This window comes from Mobula hypostoma, chromosome 21 (assembly GCF_963921235.1).
Source record: "Mobula hypostoma chromosome 21, sMobHyp1.1, whole genome shotgun sequence".
Lineage (NCBI taxonomy): Eukaryota > Metazoa > Chordata > Chondrichthyes > Myliobatiformes > Myliobatidae > Mobula > Mobula hypostoma.
This window is the reverse complement of record NC_086117.1, coordinates 57,853,090-57,871,814: the sequence shown is the minus strand read 5'-3', so window position 1 is coordinate 57,871,814 and position 18,725 is coordinate 57,853,090. Positions and strand designations below refer to the sequence as shown.

The following is an 18,725-nucleotide window of genomic DNA, read 5'->3' as shown; positions in this document are numbered from 1 at the left end:
AAGGTGAGACCCTACCACAGGACCTGAAAGGAAGGGGGAGAACGCCCTTGTGATATGCTTGGTCATTTTGCATATATTAAGGCAGAGTTATGGAATCTTCTTATTTCAGCATCTTCCCCCTTCCACTCCAGTTCTGATGAAGCGCCTTGGCCTGAAACATTGACTGTTCATTCATTTCTGTCGATGCTGCCTGACCTGCTGAGTTCCTCCAGCATTCTATGTGTGTTGCTCTGGATTTCCACCATCTTCAGAATCTCTTGTGTGTAACTTGAAACTGTCAAGCAGCAAGAGTAGATGCACCATCTTCTCTTGACACTCAATGTTATCAACCTTCTCTCCACCACCCATCACCCCAACCCCCAATAGCAATCAGTAATAAGCTGGACTTTAGAAACATCAGAAACACAGCTAGATCAAACAGCACAGATGCTGTGCTTACAATGCAAGGTTAAAGACCTAATATTTTGTAGTCAGCAACTCACTTGACTGGCTCTTGAGTTTAACAATTGACAAAACTGACTTGGATTGACTCTATATATTCTTTTTCCATATTAATACACAATTTGATTTGACCAGGATATTAAATTTCCCAGTAATTGTATTAAACCAGCTACACGCTGCTCAAGTTTCTTAATTAAAAATTCTCCCGACATTCTAACTTTCTAGGGGCCTTTTTGATATTCCCACTGAATTGCAGACACTCAATTTCTTATTTTAATTTAAAATGATCCTACATCTTGATTTTCTGAGCTGGTATCTGCTCTTCTGTGTCTTTATTCCAACACTTTACTTTCAGGATTATAGAACAGTACAGTACAGCAGTCCAGTAAGCCTATGATATTGTGATGATCTATATAAACAAACTCCACAATCAACCTAAACCTTCCCTCCTACACAGTCTATTACCCTCTGTTTTTGGGGTGGCAGTGTTGTGGTGAGCACAACACTTTACAGTACAGGTGACCTGGGTTCAATTCCTACCGCTCTGTAAGGAGTTTGTATGTTCTCCCATGACTGTGTGGGTTTCTTCCAAGTGCTCCAGTTTCCTCCCACAGTCCAACAAAGATATAGCAGTTGGTAGATTAATCAATCATTGTAAGTTGTCCTGGGATATGTCTCGCTGTGTGGTAAACTGACACTGATGCCTACTCCGACTGCTCTGGGCTCCGGGACTATGGACTCAATTTGGTTCGGAATGCTGTTGCTTGCTTTTAATGTTTGCATGATTTGTGTTTTTCTTCTCTCTCTCTCTCTCTTGCTGCATATTGGGTGTTGGTCTTTTTTTAAAAATTGAGTTATTTCGGGTTTCTTGCTTTGTGGCTGCCTGTAAGTTGATGAATCTCAAGGTTGTATAATTTATTCATACTTTGATAATAAATGTACTTTGAACTTTGAAGTTTGAATTTTTGATTAGGCTAGGATTAAACTGGTTGATCTTCTTTATCCGTGTGTCTATCTAAGAGTCTCTTTAATATTCCTGTTTCATCCGACTCTACAGGCATCCTCAGCAGTGTATTGCATGCACCCACCACTCTCTGAAAAAAAAAGCCTTCCTCTGTTATCTCCCCTAAACTTTCCTCACTTACCTTAAACTCATGTTCTCTGGCATTGACCATTACCACCCTGGCTGTCCACTCTATCTATACCTCTCAATCTTATACACCGCTATCAAATCATCACCCCCATCTCTCTGGCACTCCAAAAAGAGTTATTTTCAATCTTACTCAATTTTGCCTACTTTTGTGACAGTCAAGTATCATAGAATATTCCAGACCTAATTCTGAAATCATCTCTACACAATGGGTTTTGGATCAAATCCACTTATTTCAACTTGTACAAGCGCTTTGTTAATTTATGGTATGTATTGCCTGCACTTCAATGTTTTATTGTTAGGTTCAACTGACTTTACCCCCAAAGTTACTGATAACTTATGAGCTTTCTCAAACTCTCTGCCTCATGTAATATACAGATTATTTCTCTGCTTGAAGAAGTCAGCAACATCATTCATTAAAAAACACTGAAAATCTTTCTCTAAAACACAATTAAATTTAAACTGAAGCAACATTTTCTGGGAATACATTTACCAAATACTAAAATTGTTTTGGTTCAACTGTATTGTCAATTTTTGGAACTAGACAATGCCTTCTTTAAACATTTTGTTTCTCTTGCACTCAACATCAGTAAGACCAAAGAACTGACTGTGGACTTCAGAAAGGGTATGATGAGGGAACACACACCGGACCTCACAGAGGGTCCAGAAGTGGAAAAAGTGAGCATTTTCAGAGTTCCTGTGTGTCAATATCTGTAACGACCTAATTTGGATCCAGCATATCAATGCAGCTACAAAGAAGGCAAGACGGCAGCTATATTTCATTAGGAGTATGAGGAGATTTGATATGTCACCAAAAGCACTCAGTGATTTCTACAAATGTACAATCAAAAGCATTCTAACTGGCTGCATCACCGTCTGGTATGGGAGGTGGGGGGACTGCTGCACAGGGTTGAAGTAAGCTGCAGAGAGTTGTAAGGTTAGTCGGCTCCACCATGGGCACTAGTCTCTATAGTACCTAGGTCATCTTCATGGAGCGAAGCCTCAAAAAGGCGGCATCCAACATTAAGGACCCCCATCACCCACGTCATGCCTTGTTCTTATTACAACCATTAGGAAGGAGGCACAGAAGTCTGAAGACACACACTCACCGAATCAGGAACAGCTTCTTCCCCTCTGCCATCCAATTCCTGAATGGACACTGAACCCATGAACACTACCCCATTACTTTTTTTTTGCGGTACTTATTTAATTTAACTATGCAATCTTTCCGATCGTGCTGGGTTGAGTGTTGAGCTAGCAACTCAGCCTTGTAAAAATAAGAAAGCCTGCTAAAAAAGACGGCATCCCGAGGACTCCACTTGTTGTTAAGGGCTTTCTTCATATATATATTCATACCATAATTCGGTTTTCTTCTCTATTATTATGCATTGCTGCAATGCTGCTGCAAAATTAACAAATTTCCTGACATATATTGATGATATTAAATCTGATCCTGTTTCTTCAAGAAAAATGTTTTTAGCATAAATATTCAATAAAGGCTTACACTTTGGTAAAATAAATGAGTAATTTTAACATTCGTTAATAATGAAAGCAATAAATGTTGAGAAGGGATGAAATATAGAGATGTACGTCAACCGTTTTTCTTTTGAAGAATTTCCTATAGTGATACCAGCTCTTCAAGACCAGAAATATTGAACATTACCATCAAATATGACTTTTTTGTTGCTATTATTGCACAACAAGTGCGGGCTTACAGCAGTAAGAATGCCACTCATTGCGACTTGCAGCTGTGCAAGGCCATTAAGGCACTCAAACCTCTTCACATTGAATCCTGAAATACTAATTAAAACCCATCTGCACACTGATCTCTTAGACAAGTTATGTTGCACCTGAAGTTATCACACTACCTTAATATTCAAAGTGACTCTGTTTATCATTTAGAGGATACAGCACAATCAAAGCACAGAGTATGTTACAGTGATTGCATTTTAACTTGAAGATGAATTGGTCTTTGTACTATAGCTATGTCACAGGAGAAATGCACACCAAATTACTAAAGGCTTCACATATTGCCTTCACAAATTTTAATGTGTAAATTAAAAACAAAATCAATGAGCACATTTTGTTAAAAATTCAGAACCTTTATCAAAAATATCCTTCTTGCAAAAACTTGTTACATAATAACATTAACCAACATGTTTAGCTAAATTAAAACCATATTTCAGAAACCAGTCTTTACTCACGTAAGACTGTAGTTACATCAATTAAGAGGATTCTTTACATAGGATGGTGGTGAATATTGGTAGCTCAGGTTGAGGCATATGATGTTGTGGTGTTTGCCGATCTTGGCAATTAGCTTGCAGACATTTCATCACCATCTTCAGTGTGTAGTCGTCGGTGTTTCTGTCTGGGAGTGCTTCTGTTTATATAGACCCCCATTTGCTTGCCTAGGTCCTGACTGGCTATACCTTTAGTTAACCTTTGAATTTTATTGGCTCTCGTTTCTTTGGCTGTTAGGGGTTCGTAGATGGCATCTACTTTGATATGTTTGTTTATGGAGTTACCAGAAGAGAACCAGACTTCAAAAAATTCTCATGCCTGCTTTGTGTTTGCCTGTGCCAGAACCTTTGCAAGTTGACTTGTTTACAGGAACACAAACTAGCGGTACAGAAACATGATCCATTGCCTCTGATCTTGGTGCATGAACACCGAGAAGGACACCCCAGTTTAATCAGGACAGAGTAACTTTAGGGTGTAAGTCCACAGCTCATTGAAAGTGGCAACAGATGGGCAGAGTAATGAAGAAGGCATTTAAATACTTGCCTTCATAGGCCACTGCATTAAATATAATGGTTGGTATATTATGTTGCAGTTGTGCAAAAGATTGGTTGGACTATACAGTTCCGGTTACTCCACTACAAGAAGTATTAGGTAATAATTGAGGTGGTGCAACAAAGATTCACTGAACGTTGCCCATAATGGAAGGGTGTAGTTAAAATGAGAGATGGAATAGAAATATGCCTGGAATGCAGGAGGCTGGGATGAGGTTTGTACAATGATGAGGAGCAAGGATGGGTAGATAGTTTTTTTTTCCAGGGCGCAGGGATTCAGAATGAGAGAACTCAGGTGAAAGGTGAGAGGGGAGAAGTTGAAAGGAGATCTGAAGATGCAGTTTTTTGTACAATCATCAGTGTTTACCTGGAACGAGGTGATATATTAACATTTAAAGGATGTTTGGAGAGGAAAGGACCAGAGATACACAGGAAACGAAGGCAAATGTGATTTGTCCAGCAGGGCACCACTTTTGGAGTAGCTGAGGTTTCAGTGGTGTACAATTCTATGTTTCTCTGATTCCGTGATGAAACCCCAAAAGAAACACGTATTCTGTCACTTCCATGAGAGCCAGTTTAGAAAGTAAAGAACCCTGATGTTGTGGTGTTCACCGAGCTCAGCAATTAGTTTGCAGATGTTTCATCACCAGTCAAGCTGACATCCTTCGTGCGCAGTTGTTGGCGTTTCTTTCTAGGAGTGCTCGCGTTTATATAGCACCCCCCCCCCTTCACTTGCCTCAGCCCTGATTACCTACCCCTTCAGATGACCTTTGAATTCTATTGGCTCATGTGTCTTTGGCTCTAAGGGGCTCACAGATGGATGGCACTATTTCAATATGTTGCAAGGATTAAAGCCCTAACCTATAAAATCTTTCCTTATAACTCAGGTCCTCCAGTCCTGGGAACATCCTCGTAAATTTTCTCTGTAATCTTTATTTATATCTTTCCTGCAGGTAGTTGACCAAAGCTGCACACAATACTCCAAATTAGGCCTCACCAATGTTTTATACAATTTCAACATAACATTCCATCTCCTCTACTCAATATTTTGATTTATGAAAGCCAATGTGCCAAAAGCTTAGACCCTATCTACCTGTGACGCCACTTTTAACGAATTATGAACCTGTATGCCAAGATTCCTTTGTTCCAAAGCTTCTAAGGTCCCAGCCATTTACTTGACATGTCCTATCAATGCAAACTTGACTTCAGTTAACAATGCAGTCGACTTAACTCCTAGTTTTAGTCCTAAAAAAAAATTCTTGACTTAACAGATATCACTGCTCATCTGAGCTACCTTTTACAGAGCAGTAGACTATTTTCGTTGGCTAAACTAGATTCTGGCAAAGGCTACATTATCAAGATTAAAATGTTCCTAAAAATCAAACTTACCACTTTGGAAAACATTACATATAGATTTCCACAGATTCTGAATCACTCAGTCAGCATTGGGATCTGCTATATGTTGAAACCAAACACGGTAGTAAAAAACCCAATTAGTCTTACCTTGTCGTCAATATCACTTTCACTGTCACACTGAAAAAGAAAACAAAAAATCAGTTCCAAATCTAAAGGCATATTAAAAACTGCAAAATGTCTTGTAAAACAGTTAGTTCACTTCTGATGTAACAATGAATTATGAAATAGGTTTAAGGGAGAGATTATTTTTGAAGAAAATTGTCGATTTGAAATGGTCAGAGTAACATAGAAAGAAAGCCAGACTACTTTTTCCAATGATCAATTTCATCAAATTAGGACTCAGATCTGTGGACAGCTTCCTTACTGATTTCAAAGTTCAAAGTAAATTTGTCTCATATGTTGGGGGTTGGCTTATTTGCTGATCGAAAGCCACTTCCATTGTGTGGGCCATTGATGGGCTTGTTTAAAAGTTGTGGCCGCTCCTTCCCATTGGCTGCCTGACACACCACGGCACCTATTTCCAGTTCTGGGCACCTCAGCGGGTATAAGAGTAGCACGTGCAGGAGGCTTGGCCTCTCTATCCTTTGTCCCCAGGAACACACATAAAAATAGCTGGAGAACGCAGCAGGCCAGGCAGCATCTATAGGAAGAGGTACAGTTGACATGTCGGGCCGAGACCCTTCATCAGTCCTGATGAAGGGTCTTGGCCCAAAATGTCGACTGTACCTCTTCCTATAGATGCTGCCTGGCCTGCTGCGTTCACCAGCTATTTTTATGTGTGTTGCTTGAAATTCCAGCATCTGCAGATTTCCTTGTGTTTCCTTTGTCCCCAGGGTTCATTTTGGACTTAGGTCACGATCTGTGCAGAAGAACCATTGGGAAGGTATGCTCCACGCACACTCTTAGCTAAGTATCTGTTAGCTGAATATTTTTAATTTTGTAGTTTGTGTAACTTGGGAGACTTAAATGTTTAGTCGAATCTTTCACTGTTTGTAAATAAATGATTAAAGTGTTTATTTGCAATTAGTGTCTTCTGTCTCACTCACCAAACCCGTGAACCTGCTTTCATGTTACAATTTATAATCCAAGTACATATATGTCGCCACAATCCTGAGATTCATTTTCTTGTGGTCATACTCAATAAATCCATAATAGGATAATAATCAAAATAGAATCAATGAAAGACTGCACCAACTTGGGTGTTCTACCAGTGTGCAAAAGACAACAAGTTGTGCAAATGCAAAAAGAAATAAATAATAACAAATAAATAAGCAATAAATATTGAGAACATGAGGTGAAGAGCCCTTAAAAGTGAGTCTATACTTTGTCGGAACATTTCACAGTGCTGGGGCAAGTGAAATTGAGTGAAGTTATTCCCTTTGGTTCATGAGCCTGATAGTTGAGGGGTAGTAACTGTTGCTGAACCTGGTGGTGAAAGGCCTGAAGCTTCAGTATTGTTTCATGTGTGATCTTAAGTCTAGAGACAAGTTACTCAATGATGGTGCTTGCTTGGCTAGATGAACCCAGTTTGGATGTCTATACTTGCCCCTTCCTCTGGATTTCAATACAACCAGTAGGAAGCTTCCCAATCTTATTTGATCCTTGTCTTTCTCTAAGCTGAAATGGAGCCACTGGGCAACCTTGTGTCAATTGTAAGTAAGAGCAAATTTGTGAATCAGCTGATTTGTACATCCTAATATTGCACCGTGAGTAGATTCAGGGAATACCTATAAAGCACACCATCTTTAACAATTAAAAAATTCTGAACCCTCCCCCCTTTACTTCATCCTCCTGCCCCACTTCCTCATTTACTTGGCTTCACCTATTACCTTCTAGCTTGTTCTTCTTCCTCTTTCCCTCCCTATTCAGGCATCTTCCCCCTTCCTTTCCAGTCCTGATGAAGATTTTTGACCCGAAACATTGACTGTTGATTCATTTCCCTATATGTTACCTGACCTGCTAAGTTTCTCCAGCATTTGGTTTAGATTGCTCTGTACGTCCATGATAGACACGAGAGAATAACCAAATATCTCTTTGGATACCAGCTGTTCTGTACATCAATTTCCCTGTGAAATCACTTTTAAGAATTAGACCCATAACACATTACACAAATAATACTCTAATTACATCATTATCCCTGACATGCTAGGAGGATTGGCATGTCGCAAGTAAATTCCCAGAGTAGATTGTCAAAACAAAATTCTATGTGAGAGAATGCAAGATTGCTAGACTGTAAAGGTTTCAACTGGTTTCAATCTCTATTTCACTTGCAAATTACAATGGTGCACACCATTTACACTTGCACATTTACACGTGAGCCTTGAAAGTCAGAATGCAGCAAAATTCAACCAATTGAAATTGGAGGATGACAGGTGACTTGATGGAGGCATATAAGATGATAAGAGGCATAGATCGAGTGGGCAGACAGAGACTTTTTCCAAGGGCATAAATGGCTAATACAAGGATGCATAATTTTAAGATGATTGGGGGAAAGTATGACGGGGTGTCAGAGGCAGGTTTTTTTAAACAGGGAATGGTAAGTGCATAGAACATGCTGTGGGTGGTGGTAGTGATAGACACAGATACATTAGGGACATTTAAGGACTATATCCAACTCCAACGAAATACTCGGCGGGAGTACAGAGTCTGCTGTGCGTATGTTTTCACTGAAACGTGGCTCACCGATGTAATCCCGGACACCGGCATTTAGCTGGATGGGCTCATCTTGTTTCGAGCGGACAGAGATGTAGCTCTTTCTGGTAAGACTCGTGGTGGTGGCTTATGTGTTTACATCAATACCGAATGGTGCAAGAACTCTGTGCTGGTTTCCAGATGCTACTCATCGCTAGTGGAGTTTGTGGCTGTTAGATGCAGACCATTTTATTTCCCACGGGAATTCACCACTGTCCTTATAGTCGATGTCTACGTTCCCCCCAGCGCTAATGCTAAGGAGGCGCTCTGTGAACTGTATGGGGCTATTAGCGAACTGCAGAACGCACACCCTGGTGGACTGTTTATTGTCGCCGGAGATTTTAACCATGCGAACCTAAGTCAGTGCTCCCCAAATTCCATCAGTATGTGGACTTTGCAATGAGATGGGAGAACGTTTTGGACCTTGTTTACACAAACGTTCCCGACGCGTACAGGGTGGAGCCCCGTCCCCACCTCGGTTACTCAGACCACATCTATGTTATGCTAATCCCAGCAAACAGACCGCTCGTCAGGCGCTCCAGACCGGTTCAGAAGCAGGTGAAAACCTGGCCAGAAGGAGCCAACTCTGCTCTTCAAGACTGCTTTGAGCACACTGACTGGCACATGTTTAGGGAGACTGCAACTGATGGCGACTCTACCAACTTAGAGGATTACACGGCATCAGTGACTAGCTACATCAGCAAGTGCATTGATGACATCACTGTGTCCAAGACCAACACTACACGTGCTAACCAGAAGCCATGGATGACTGTGGAGGTGCATGCGCTGCTGAGGACCTGTGACTCCCCCTTCAGAGCAGGAAACAAGGCAGCCCTAACAACAGCGAGGGCCAGACTGCCCCAGGCCATCAGAGAGGCAAAGCATGCACACGCCCAGCGAATCCACAGCCACTTCCAGGACAGCGGCAACACGCAGCGCATGTGGAAGGGCATTCAGGACATCACCAACTACAAGACAACACCACCTGCCTGTGCTGGTGATGCCTCCCTCCTAGATGTGTTGGATAACTTCTACGCTCGTTTTGAGGCAGAAAATAACATGGTGGCGAGGAAGACCACCCCTCCTCCAAATGACCAGGTGCTGTGTCTTACCGTGGCTGATGTGAGGAGAACCCTGTGCAGGGTCAACCCACGAAAGGCTGCTGGACCAGACAATATTCCTGGCAGAATGTTTAGAGGATGTGCAGACCAGCTAGCTGAGATTCTCACTGACATCTACAACATCTTCCTGAGCAGCGCCGTCATTCGTACGTGCTTCAAGGCCGTCACCATTGTCCCCGTGCTGAAGAAGTCTTCAGTGTCCTGCCTCAATGACTACCGTCCCATTGCTCTCACATCCATCATCATGAAGTGTTTCGAGAGGCTCGTCATGAGGCACATCAAAACCCTGCTGCCCCCCTCACTGGACCCCATGCAGTTCACGTACCATCCCAACTGTTCAACAGACAACCCCATTGCCATCACCCTCCACCTGGCCCTAACCCACCTGAACAAAAAAGACAGGTATGTTCCAATGCTGTTCATAGACTTCAGTTCAGCATTTAACACAATCATTCCTCAGAAACTGATTGGAAAGCTGAGCCTACTGGGCCTGAACACCTCCCTCTGCAACTGGATCCTAGACTTCCTCACTGGGAGACCTCAGTCAGTCTGGATCGGGAGCAGCATCTCCAACACCATCACATTGAGCACTGGGCCCCCCAGGTCTGTGTGCTCAGTCCACAGCTGTTCACTCTGCTGACCCACGACTGTGCTGCAACACACAGCACGAACCACATCATCAAGTTCGCCGATGACACGACTGTGGTGGGTCTCATCAGCAAGAACGATGAGTCAGCATACGGAGAGGAGGTGCAGTGGCTAACGGACTGGTGCAGAGCCAACAACCTGTCTCTGATTGTGATCAAAACAAAAGAGATGGTTGTTGACTTCAGGAGGACACGGAGCAACCACTCTCCGCTGAACATCAGTGACTCCTCCATAGAGATCATTAGGAGCACCAAATTTCTTGGTGTTCACCTAGCGGAGAATCTCACCTGGTCCCTCAACACTAGCTCCATAGCCAAGAAAGCCCAGCAGCGTCTCTACTTTCTGTGAAGGCTGAGAAAAGTCCATCTCCCACCCCCCCATCCTCACCACATTCTACAGAGGTTGTACTGAGAGCATCCTGAGCAGCTGCATCACTGCCTGGTTCGGAAATTACACCATCTCGGATCGCAAGACCCTGCAGCGGATAGTGAGGTCAGCTGAGAAGATCATCGGGTCTCTCTTCACGCCATTATAGACATTTACACCACACGCTGCATCCGCAAAGCAAACGGCATTATGAAGGACCCCACACACCCCTCATACAAACTCTTCTCCCTCCTGCCATCTGGCAAAAGGCACCGAAGCATTTGGGCTCTCACGACCAGACTATGTAACAGTTTCTTCTCCCAAGCCATCAGACTCCTCAATACCCAGAGCCTGGACTGACACCAACCTACTGCCCTCTACTGTGCCTATTGTCTTGTTTATTATTCATTGAAATGCCTGCACTGTTTTGTGCACTTTATGCAGTCCTGGATAGGTCTGTAGTCTACTGTAATTTTTGTGTTGTTTTACGTAGTTCAGTGTAGTTTTTGTATTGTCTCATGTAGCACCATGGTCCTGAAAAACATTGTCTTGTTTTTACTGTGTACTGTACCAGCAGTTATGGTCGAAATGACAATAAAAAGTGACTCGACTTGACTGAGGCTGCTGGTTGTTGATAATAGATATGTAGCCAGGTTTTGCTAATTCTACAAGCTGGGCTGAAAACTGCTCCAAAGTTCTCAATATAATTCTGCATATACTGACAGTATTGATGCATACTATGGTTGGCACTGTTCACATTTCTACAGTGATCCTGTGGGTTTCAAAGGCTTGTTGCTTGTAGAAATATTACTAACATCAAATGGGTTAGATTGACAGAAATTTGCTGGGAGGGAAGCTGTTCATACTGAAGTCAGAATAACCAGCAATTGTTAATCAGACTGGCAATGTTTCGAAGTTTACAATGACCAATTAACCTACCAACCGGTATATTCTCTGTTATGTACCCCTAGGGTTCATATTTCCTGTGGACTGTCACTTTAAGGAGAGAGAGAACTGAGACTGACTTTTGGACACAGTTTGAGCTGAGAGAGAGAGAGAGAGAGAGAGAGAGGAGAGAGGGAGAGAGAGAGAGGAGAGAGAGAGAGAGAGAGGAGAGAGAGAGGAGAGAGAGAGAGGAGAGAGGGAGAGAGGGAGAGAGGAGAGAGGAGAGAGAGGAGAGAGAGAGGAGAGAGAGGAGAGAGAAGAGAGAGAGAGAGAGGAGAGAGAGAGAGAGAGAAGAGAGAGAGAGAGAGAGATGAAGTTATTTGATGGACAATCGATATTATGGTTTCTCTGCAGTGTGTTTCCTTTTTACAAGGACAGTTATAGACACAGAGAAACACATGCTCAGAGTCAAGATGGATTCGATCAATGAAAGACACCAGTGAGTGAGGTCCTGGTTTAAACTTCCAGTAGCCCGGAAAGGGGTGAGTTGAGATCGATCCAGAGTACTGATAAACAACTCTCACAGGTTCTGCAACTAGAAGGAGTTTTCAGAGGGGAGAGGAAGGTTTGAAACAGAAGAAACCTAGTGACAAAGAAGTCACTGTTTGGACTCTCTCTCTAAGTAACCCGTAAGGGTGAGTTTGAGTTCCATTCGAATACGAAGGTGTGACTGCTATGTAGTTAATCCACAGGAGTGGGTTCTCTGGTGAGGGGAAAACCTTTGTGAATATCACTTGTGTGTTACCCTTGTTTGGGTGTGGTAGTTCACTGAAGAAAGGCACCCCAGTGGTAAATCACTGTTGGAGTTATTTTGTATGTCGTGGAACTGGATAAGTGGCTATCACAGTTGTGTGTTTGGGGTAACTTTGTGTGGAAACTACCTGTGTGTGATAATCCTTGCCTGGGTTGGTAGTTTTACCACTTGAAGATGGTACCTCAGTTACAGACTACTGTTGGTGACAATCCATACGTGGATTCTGTTGGAGTATCCTGTGGCCACCACTTTTAGATGTCCTGTAGCTGAATTCCGGTGTGGTACCACTTGTGTTGAAAGGATATTCATTGAAGGTCACTGTCGGTGATATTTCGTGTGTGGAGTGGAACAACTTCGGAGATAAAACCTACTACTATTGTTATCTTGTATTGCTGTCGTGGAACCTATGGAATATCAACGTAATTGCCTTCTCACAACATTTGCATTTTGGATTACAAATATCTCTCACTAATTAACCTGAGCATTGAACTGAACTATCTTACATTCCATCGTAAGACTGTATCCCTTACCACCTAAGTTTGAAGAAGTTTGGGTTCTATATTTACACACCTGTACATGCAAAAGTTCTGCTAACCTGTTTGATTTATCTGGTTTTATATTACTGCATTGCGTAGTTACTAATAAAATAGCTTTAGATAACAGCAATACCAGATTCCCCGTGTTTTTCCATTTCTGCTGGTTCTTTAACCCGTTACGGGGTATGTAACACCTTGGACTGTGGGAGAAAACTGGAGCACCTAGAGGAAACACATGTGGCCACAGGGAGAACGTACAAACTCCTTATAGCCATTGGTGGGAATTGAATCTGGATCACCTGTAAAGTGTTGTGCTAATCATACACTACTGTGCTGCCTGATTTACACCAGTGTAGATTCAAAGCTCTTACATTGGTTTTATCTAGGTCCAATTTTATGTTTATAGTGTAACTGCACAACATCAGCTTAAAGCTCATACTGTACAGAACAGTACACATGCTAACAGCCTCTTCATATTCTACACCCCTCAGTTCCCTGTATGTTCATATTGTCTATCTCAGGGGTCCCCAAGCTTTATCGCACCGCGGACCGGCTGACCGGGGAGGGGCGGGGTAGGGTTGTCAATGGACAAGAGTAGCAGTCAAATACGCTGGGTTTTCGCCGAAAAGACTACAATGACCATGAAGCCTTGCGCCGGCACCAGTGCGCATGCGTGTACGATTTTTTTCTACAAATCATCTTTGGCGATTCTGTTCGGGTGGGGGGGGGTGTTAATCACGACCGGAATATAGATGATAATTAGCTAATACACTCAATTTCATTTCTAAAAGGGTTTATCTAACGAATTTAATATTAAACACACAGTGCATATTTTCCTCGCATTAATATAGTGATAAGTCAATTATCAGGGGAGGACAGGGGAGCTTGAAGTAAGTGTTGAACGAACTTCCAGTAGAAGTGGTGGAGGCAAGTTCGATATCATCATTTAAAGAAAAATTGGATAGGTATATGGACAGGAAAGGAATGGAGGGTTATGGGCTGAGTGCAGGTCGGTGGGACTAGGTGAGAGTAGCGTTCAGCACGGACTAGAAGGACAGAGATGGCCTGTTCCGTGCTGTAATTGTTATATAGTTATATAAGTCAATAGTATCATAACATTTTAAGTATCATTTGGATATTAAACACGCAGCACGTATTTTCCCCGTATGAACATATAAAATCATTGCAACACACCAATATCGCTGAATCAGTGGGAGCCCTGGGCTTGTTACCCTGCAACAAAACGGTCCTATCGAAGGGTGACGAGAGACAGCAATACTCGAACGGGGTTCCTAATGTCCAGTCTATTCTGTAATTTAGTTTTCGTTGCATTCATTGCAGAGATACGTTGGAAATGGAAGCAACGTTTTCAGTGCTTTCCTGGCTATCTCAGGATATTTAGCCTTGACTTTGATCCATAATGCCGGCAGAGATGTTATGTCAAACATACTTTTCAGCCGCCGTCATTTGCAAGCTCGAGGAGTCGATCTTCTTCCTGTGCTGAAATGGATAATGCGCGGGTAATGACCTCACGTGCGTAATGGCTCAACAGTGGGTGTGACAGGGAATGAGGAAAGATGCAGCTGACTCATATCGCCAAATCATATCATAGAAACATAGAAAATAGGTGCAGGAGTAGGCCATTCGGCCCTTCGAGCCTGCACCGCCATTTATTATGATCATGGCTGATCATCCAACTCAGAACCCCGTCCCAGCCTTCCCTCCATACCCCCTGACCCCCGTAGCCACAAGGGCCATATCTAACTCCCTCTTAAACATAGCCAATGAACTGGCCTCAACAGTTTCCTGTGGCAGAGAATTCCACAGATTCACCACTCTCTGTGTGAAGAAGTTTTTCCTAATCTCGGTCCTAAAAGGCTTCCCCTCTATCCTCAAACTGTGACCCCTCGTTCTGGACTTCCCCAACATCGGGAACAATCTTCCTGCATCTAGCCTGTCCAATCCCTTTAGGATCTTATACGTTTCAATCAGATCCCCCCTCAATCTTCTAAATTCCAACGAGTACAAGCCCAGTTCATCCAGTCTTTCTTCATATGAAAGTCCTGCCATCCCAGGAATCAATCTGGTGAACCTTCTTTGTACTTCCTCTATGGCAAAGATGTCTTTCCTCAGATTAGGGGACCAAAACTGCACACAATACTCCAGGTGTGGTCTCACCAAGGCCTTGTACAACTGCAGTAGTACCTCCCTGCTCCTGTACTCAAATCCTCTCGCTATAAATGCCAGCATACCATTCGCCTTTTTCACCGCCTGCTGTACCTGCATGCCCACTTTCAATGACTGGTGTATAATGACACCCAGGTCTCGTTGCACCTCCCCTTTTCCTAATCGGCCACCATTCAGATAATAATCTGTTTTCCTATTTTTGCCACCAAAGTGGATAACTTCACATTTATCCACATTAAATTGCATCTGCCATGAGTTTGCCCACTCACCCAACCTATCCAAGTCACCCTGCATCCTCTTAGCATCCTCCTCACTGCTAACACTGCCACCTAGCTTCGTGTCATCCGCAAACTTGGAGATGCTGCATTTAATTCCCTCATCCAAGTCATTAATATATATTGTAAACAACTGGGGTCCCAGCACTGAGCCTTGCGGTACCCCACTAGTCACCGCCTGCCATTCTGAAAAGGTCCCGTTTGTTCCCACTCTTTGCTTCCTGTCTGCTAACCAATTCTCCACCCACACCAATACTTTACCCCCAATACCGTGTGCTTTAAGTTTGCACACTAATCTCCTGTGTGGGACCTTGTCAAAAGCCTTTTGAAAATCCAAATATACCACATCCACTGGTTCTCCCCTATCCACTCTACTAGTTACATCCTCAAAAAATTCTATGAGATTCGTCAGACACGATTTTCCTTTCACAAATCCATGCTGACTTTGTCCGATCATTTCACCGCTTTCCAAATGTGCTGTTATCACATCTTTGATAACTGACTCCAGCAGTTTCCCCACCACCGATGTTAGGCTAACCGGTCTATAATTCCCCGGTTTCTCTCTCCCTCCTTTTTTAAAAAGTGGGGTTACATTAGCCACCCTCCAATCCTCAGGAACTAGTCCAGAATCTAACGAGTTTTGAAAAATTATCACTAATGCATCCACTATTTCTTGGGCTACTTCCTTAAGCACTCTAGGATGCAGACCATCTGGCCCTGGGGATTTATCTGCCTTCAATCCCTTCAATTTACCTAACACCACTTCCCTACTAACATGTATTTCACTCAGTTCCTCCATCTCACTGAACCCTCTGTCCCTTACTATTTCTGGAAGATTATTTATGTCCTCCTTAGTGAAGACAGAACCAAAGTAATTATTCAATTGGTCTGCCATGTCCTTGCTCCCCATAATCAATTCACCTGTTTCTGTCTGCAGGGGACCTACATTTGTTTTTACCAGTCTTTTCCTTTTTACATATCTATAAAAGCTTTTACAGTCCGTTTTTATGTTCCCCGCCAGTTTTCTCTCATAATCTTTTTTCCCCTTCCTAATTAAGCCCTTTGTCCTCCTCTGCTGAACTCTGAATTTCTCCCAGTCCTCAGGTGAGCCACTTTCTCTGGCTAATTTGTATGCTACTTCTTTGGAATTGATACTATCCCTAATTTCTCTTGTCAGCCACGGGTGCACTACCTTCCTTGATTTATTCTTTTGCCAAACTGGGATGAACAATTGTTGTAGTTCATCCATGCAACCTTTAAATGCTTGCCATTGCATATCCACCGTCAATCCTTTAAGTGTCATTTGCCAGTCTATCCTAGCTAATTCACATCTCATACCTTCAAAGTTACCCCTCTTTAAGTTCAGAACCTTTGTTTCTGAATTAACTATGTCACTCTCCATATTAATGAAGAATTCCACCATATTATGGTCACTCTTACCCAAGGGGCCTCTCACGACAAGATCGCTAATTAACCCTTCCTCATTGCTCAAAACCCAGTCCAGAATAGCCTGCTCTCTAGTTGGTTCCTCGACATGTTGGTTCAAAAAACCATCCTGCATACATTCCAAGAAATCCTCTTCCTCAGCACCTTTACCAATTTGGTTCACCCAGTCTACATGTAGATTGAAGTCACCCATTATAACCGCTGTTCCTTTATTGCACACATTTCTAATTTCCTGTTTAATACCATCTCCGACCTCACTACTACTGTTAGGTGGCCTGTACACAACTCCCACCAGCGTCTTCTGCCCCTTAGTGTTACGCAGCTCTACCCATATCGATTCCACATCTTCTCGGCTTATGTCCTTCCTTTCTATTGCGTTAATCTCTTCTTTAACCAGCAACGCCACCCCACCTCCCCTTCCTTCATGTCTATCCCTCCTGAATATTGAATATCCCTGAACGTTGAGCTCCCATCCCTGGTCACCCTGGAGCCATGTCTCTGTGATCCCAACTATATCATAATCATTAATAACAATCTGCACTTTCAATTCACCCACCTTATTACGAATGCTCCTTGCATTGACACATAAAGCCTTCAGGCGCTCTTTTACAACTCTCTTAGCCCTTATACAATTATGTTGAAAAGTGGCCCTTTTTAATGCTTGCCCTGGATTTGTCGGCCTGCCACTTTTACTTTTCTCCTTTGTACTTTTTGCTTCTACGCTCACTTTACACCCCTCTGTCTCTCTGCACTGGTTCCCATCCCTCTGTTGTGAACTAATCTTCTCACGCCTAGCCTCTTTAATTTGTTTCCTCACGGCCCGGTGGTTGGGGACCACTGGTCTATCTAAACCAGGGGTTCCCAAAGTGGGGTCTGTACACCCCTCAGTTAATAGTAAGGCTCCACAGCATAAAAAAGGTTGTGAACCCCCGATCTAAATATTTCTTAAATATTACTATCATATCTGCTTCCATCACAGTGCATTCTAGGCACTTACCACTCTTGGTGTAAAAAGAACTTGGTTTGTAAATATCCTTTAAACATTTGCCAACTTAACGCAGTGCCCTCTGGTATTTGTAATTTCCACCAGGGAAAAAAGACTGAATCAAAGTTTGCCCAAGCTCTTCTTACAGCTAATACTCTCGAATCCAGACAACATCATGCTGAATCTCTTTTGCACTATGTATGCATGATGTCTGTTGGAAATCACCATTTTTTAAAATACTTTTTATAAGATTGGTATTTATTAACAAACTCAAGTATTTTTCACATTCCTCTGGCAGAAATCAATACAGCAGTTAAACTAACGTTTACCACTTTTCTCATTTTTCATTGGCTAAGTGTTAGCACATTACCCACGTAATGTAATTGCTCTATTTATGTATCCTATTAACTAATTCATTCCTATCTAAGGAAATTCCCTCACCTTAACTGTAAAAGTGTTAGATTTTTCAGTAGAGCCATCTTTTATTTCTTTTATTCCTGTCTTACACCCCGAGCATTAATTCTCCTCTCAGTATCATTTCTAAGCACTTTATTTAGTTTTCTTACAATTCACATATTTGTTTGGACTCTAAAATAAGCTTGAAATCTTGGAATTAAGACTGCTTGACATTCTTGACTCCTGGAGGAACCCTAAGGATCAGAAATTAAACAGAGATCCAACATGTCTTTTGATTTTCTTTCAACTTGTCGAAGGGAGGAATATTTAAAGTACTTCCCCCCCCGATCCAAAGGTCCATTTGTACTACTCTAGATAGATAGCTAGTTATTTTATTGATCCTAAAGGAACTTACAGTGTCACAGCAGCATTACAAGTGCACAGATATACAAATATTAGATGAGAAGTAGGAAAGAATAAAAAAAGATGTAGAAGATTACAAATCAAAGATTACAAGATTTACAAGTTCACACTGATAAGATAGTAGTGCAAGAATTACCATAATATTATACAGTA

At 42.4% G+C, this 18,725-nt stretch overlaps 1 protein-coding gene across 15 annotated transcripts in view; it reads right to left on the bottom strand.

The window, feature by feature from the left end:
• Window positions 1-18,725, bottom strand: part of fbrsl1 (fibrosin-like 1) — a 1,030,575-nt gene that overhangs the window by 294,662 nt on the left and 717,188 nt on the right. For all 15 annotated transcript variants that reach the window (XM_063074086.1, XM_063074090.1, XM_063074091.1 and 12 more), the window contains one exon: window positions 5,887-5,916. In XM_063074086.1, the coding sequence (XP_062930156.1) occupies window positions 5,887-5,916 (30 nt within the window). The remainder of the gene's footprint in view (window positions 1-5,886; window positions 5,917-18,725) is intronic.